At 35.9% G+C, this 3,726-nt stretch overlaps 1 protein-coding gene across 2 annotated transcripts in view; it reads left to right on the forward strand.

Annotated features, from left to right (window-relative positions):
* The window catches only part of CLGN (calmegin), an 84,509-nt gene extending 82,408 nt beyond the window's left edge, over positions 1 to 2,101 (forward strand). The window contains exon 15 of one of the 2 annotated variants that reach the window (XM_006872219.1): positions 1,545 to 2,101. In XM_006872219.1, coding sequence (XP_006872281.1) covers positions 1,545 to 1,625 — 81 coding nt within the window. In that variant the 3' untranslated portion in view covers positions 1,626 to 2,101. The remainder of the gene's footprint in view (positions 1 to 1,544) is intronic. The other variant, XM_006872220.1, reaches the window with a different exon arrangement.
* Positions 2,102 to 3,726: the final 1,625 nt, after the last annotated feature.

Here is a 3,726-nt window from a genome sequence, read left to right on the forward strand (position 1 = left end):
TGGAAGTTCTCTGTCAATGAAAGCTTACAGCCATTTCCGTATTACCTTTAGTAAAACTTTACTCATATGGGATATCAAAGATATTGTCTGATGATTTCCACATTCCATTAGGTCACCTCTTTTAGGAATGGGTTAAAATACAGATCTCTTCCAATCAATCAGTAGGCCAGATAGTTGTCTTCCAGATTTCTTGGCATAGATGAGCGAGTACCTCCAGTGCTGCCTCACTTTCTTGAAAGATTTCAATTTTTATTCTACCAATTCCTAGAGCCTTGTCCTATGCCAATTCCTTCGATGCACTTGGACTTCTTTCTTCAGTATCATTGGGTTTTGATCATATGCTACATCTTGATACAGTTGAACATCAACTATCTCCTTTTGGTACAGTGACTCTGTGTATTCCTTCTGTGTATTCTTTTGATGCTTTCTGCATCATTCAGTAATTTACCTAGAGAATCCTTCAATAACAAAAGTCAAGACTTGAATTTTTTCTTCAGTTCCCCCAGCTTGAGAAATGCTGAACGTGTTTTTCCTTTTTGGAAGAAAACCAAAGCTTATGGTGCCTTTAAAATAAAGGTCCAATCAAAAACAGTGATTCCCAAGTACCAGTTCAATTCAAGGCAGAGAGGTCTGTTTAAAAGATTACAGCATCTATTTTTTGGAATTCCCAAAGGGTAATCTTGATAGGTGTCCTGTGGTGCTGCAGGTAATGAGCTGGACTGCAAAGTCAGTATGAACTGCAAGGTTGGTTGTTCAAGCTCATCAAGTGTTCCTTGGAATCCCTATACTAGGTTGCTATGTATTGGAACCAACTCAACAGCACTTTACAAACAACAACAGTCTTGATAGGTTTTCTTTAAGGACTCAGGATGATCACAGGGCTTTATGATAAATAAATTTATGAAAGTGGAAAACTGCATTGGTAAGAAAAAGGCCAGAAAGTTGCATCAAGAAATTTTTTCCATCACAATAGTACACCTGCTCATTCTTCAAGAGCAGCAAGAGTTATTTCATTAGGAACTCACCCCACCAAACCCTACAGCCCTGACCTTACTTATTCAGCCTTCTTTTTGTTTCTAAAACTCAAAGAAAATTTCAAAGAAACACAATTTGAGTCCTTCAAGAATGCCCAAACTGCCATTTTGGTGTGGTGTAAATTGAAGACCACAGAATTCTTCAGGGAAGGGTTGTTGTTGTTGTTAAGTGCCGTTGAGTCGATTCCGACCCATAGCAACCCTGTATAGGGTTCCAAGGAGCAGCTGATGAGCTTGAACTGTCGACCTTGCAATTCAAACAGCTTTGCAGTCTGACACATTAACCCACAGCGCCACACCAGGATGGAAAAACCACCTTCAGAAATGTATAAACAGACGTAGATGGAGGCTATATTGAGGAACAAGAGCTTCACATTTTGATATTTCTGTTCAATAAAGCTTTCTATGATTGTTTACAGTACTTGTTGGCCTAACCCTTCTGTATTGTTCACTATTTCAACTAGCTACTTAATGCACTAAAATAAACATTTTTGGAATTCTTTTTCCTAGATGAAGGAAACAGATGAGAGCACAGGATCTGGAGATGGGCCAGTAAAGTCGGTACGCAAAAGAAGAGTACGAAAGGACTAAACTATATCCAAGTATTTTTAATTCCTGAGAGAAATATTTGGCATTCTAAAATCAGTGTGCCAGACCTGAACTTGAATCAGTCTCCATGTCCTGTTTCTAATATATAATGTTATTATTCTTTCAAATATTTATTTTAGTCTCTCTTTTCAGACAAAAAAAGAAAGAAAAAGCTAACTCTGAATTTATGTGGTCTTTGAATTTAGAATTTAAAAATGGCAAGTTATACATATCAAATCTCCTCTGAGATTTTAATATCAGTAGAAGTTACACATTTTTAGTAGTTTGGAGTTAGTTTGGGTTTGTACAGAGCAAACTAATATGCCGTAGCCTCACTGCTGTTGGAAATATCAATCAGCTGTTGGAATTCTCACGTAAACAGCTCTACTGCAGCCTAACGGGCAGTTCTATAATAAAATGAAAGAGAGTGTTCTGTTGTACAGAGCTAAATGCAATAAAGTTTATATATGGTTGCTTGATTCTATCAACAATTGAAAGTGTTGTATGTAACCCACATTTACCTAGTGTCCAATTATACATGTAGTTGGTTGGTTCACTTAAAATAGGTTGTAGATTCCTTTAAAGAGGTGCTTTGTTGACAGACAAGTCAACAGACCAGAAATGTCTATATGTCATTCATAGAAGCATTGCTTAATAGTCTGTAGTGTATTTTACATTTGGATGCAAAGATAATGGGTTTATCCAAACAAAACGATGTACAGAATTTTTCACATTTTTATATATATATATTTTGCCAGAATGTCCTACCCTATTTAGAAAATGGCTTATGTGTACACTCTTCTTGAACATAAATTTTGAGTACTTTTTTCTTAAATTATACCCTCTTTAGCAGATAAATTATTAGAAAGAAGACTTTAAATTCTTTGATTGGATCATTGAGAAAGACCAGTTGTCGTTGAGTTGACGCCGACTCATGTCACTCCCTGAGTATCAGATATACTTGGGCTCCATAGAGTTTTCAGTAGCTGATTTTTCAGAAGTAGATCACCAGGACTTGCTTTTGAGACACCTCTTGGTAGACTGCCAAGTGCTTAATCATCTGTAACACCCAGGGTCAAAAGATTGTACTGTATAATAGATATGAATCGTCTGGCCTTGTAATTTATCTTGCTTTTTTTCCTGATGAAGTCAAATCTTTTGCAAGTTATCTCATCTACCTTTGCAGTTGCCTCTGAGAGGTAAACAGAAGCAACTGTTCCCACTGATAGTCAGTATTAAGTCACAGAACTAATTTAAATGAAACTATGCCATTCTCATTTCCAGTTTTTTCATTTCAGAACATAAGTTTGATGAACAATTTTGGACCCTTTGGAGGGTGATATAAATCTTTTAGACCCCCAAAAAACTCCTTTAATACTAATTATCTAGAGCCCTTTATACTAGTTGGGTAAGACTCTTGAGTCCTTCATAGATAGATTATAGCTCATCTTTGGGCAACTCCAGCTAAGTTCCCATTTGCTCCCATCCCCTGCCCTGCATTTAGAAAAATGAGTCTCTGACTTCTTCTTTTACTAAAGGAAGACAGACAGCCAGGAACACTATTTATTCCTTAGTTTAGAGAACGCATTCAAAATGAATCAACATGCTTTATTCCATTGTTGTATTCTGAACTTAGTTATATACTTAGTTACAGTTAACTGAATACTTAGTTAGCCATAACTTATCTTTATTTATACAAACTGATCTTAACAGAGTTTTCAAGGACTCCCTCTCTTGCTTTGTATTTAGAATGTTCAAATGAACTAGATATAATGATTCATTCCAAATGAGAATTTCTAAAAGTCAATAACAGCTTCAGGAAATAAATTATTTCTTAATTTTATGGAAGTCTTGGCTGACAATTAACTTGTATGTAGACCTTTTTTTCCCTTAAGTTCTTTAAAAAGCCTTGTTTTACTTTCTTGGTTACAGATTCATTTTAATGGTAACAAACTTGATGAGCTTTCAGTGGTAAAATTTGAGCAACCGAGTTTGCCAGTTCACTGTTAATTGCCCCTTTGTGAATGTACCATGGCTGACAGGTTTAACCAAAACTTTGAAACTTTAATAAATAATATGCACTAGATCCATACAGTAGGCAAAG

Source organism: Chrysochloris asiatica, unplaced genomic scaffold, assembly GCF_000296735.1.
Source record: "Chrysochloris asiatica unplaced genomic scaffold, ChrAsi1.0 scaffold00187, whole genome shotgun sequence".
NCBI classification, from domain to species: domain Eukaryota; kingdom Metazoa; phylum Chordata; class Mammalia; order Afrosoricida; family Chrysochloridae; genus Chrysochloris; species Chrysochloris asiatica.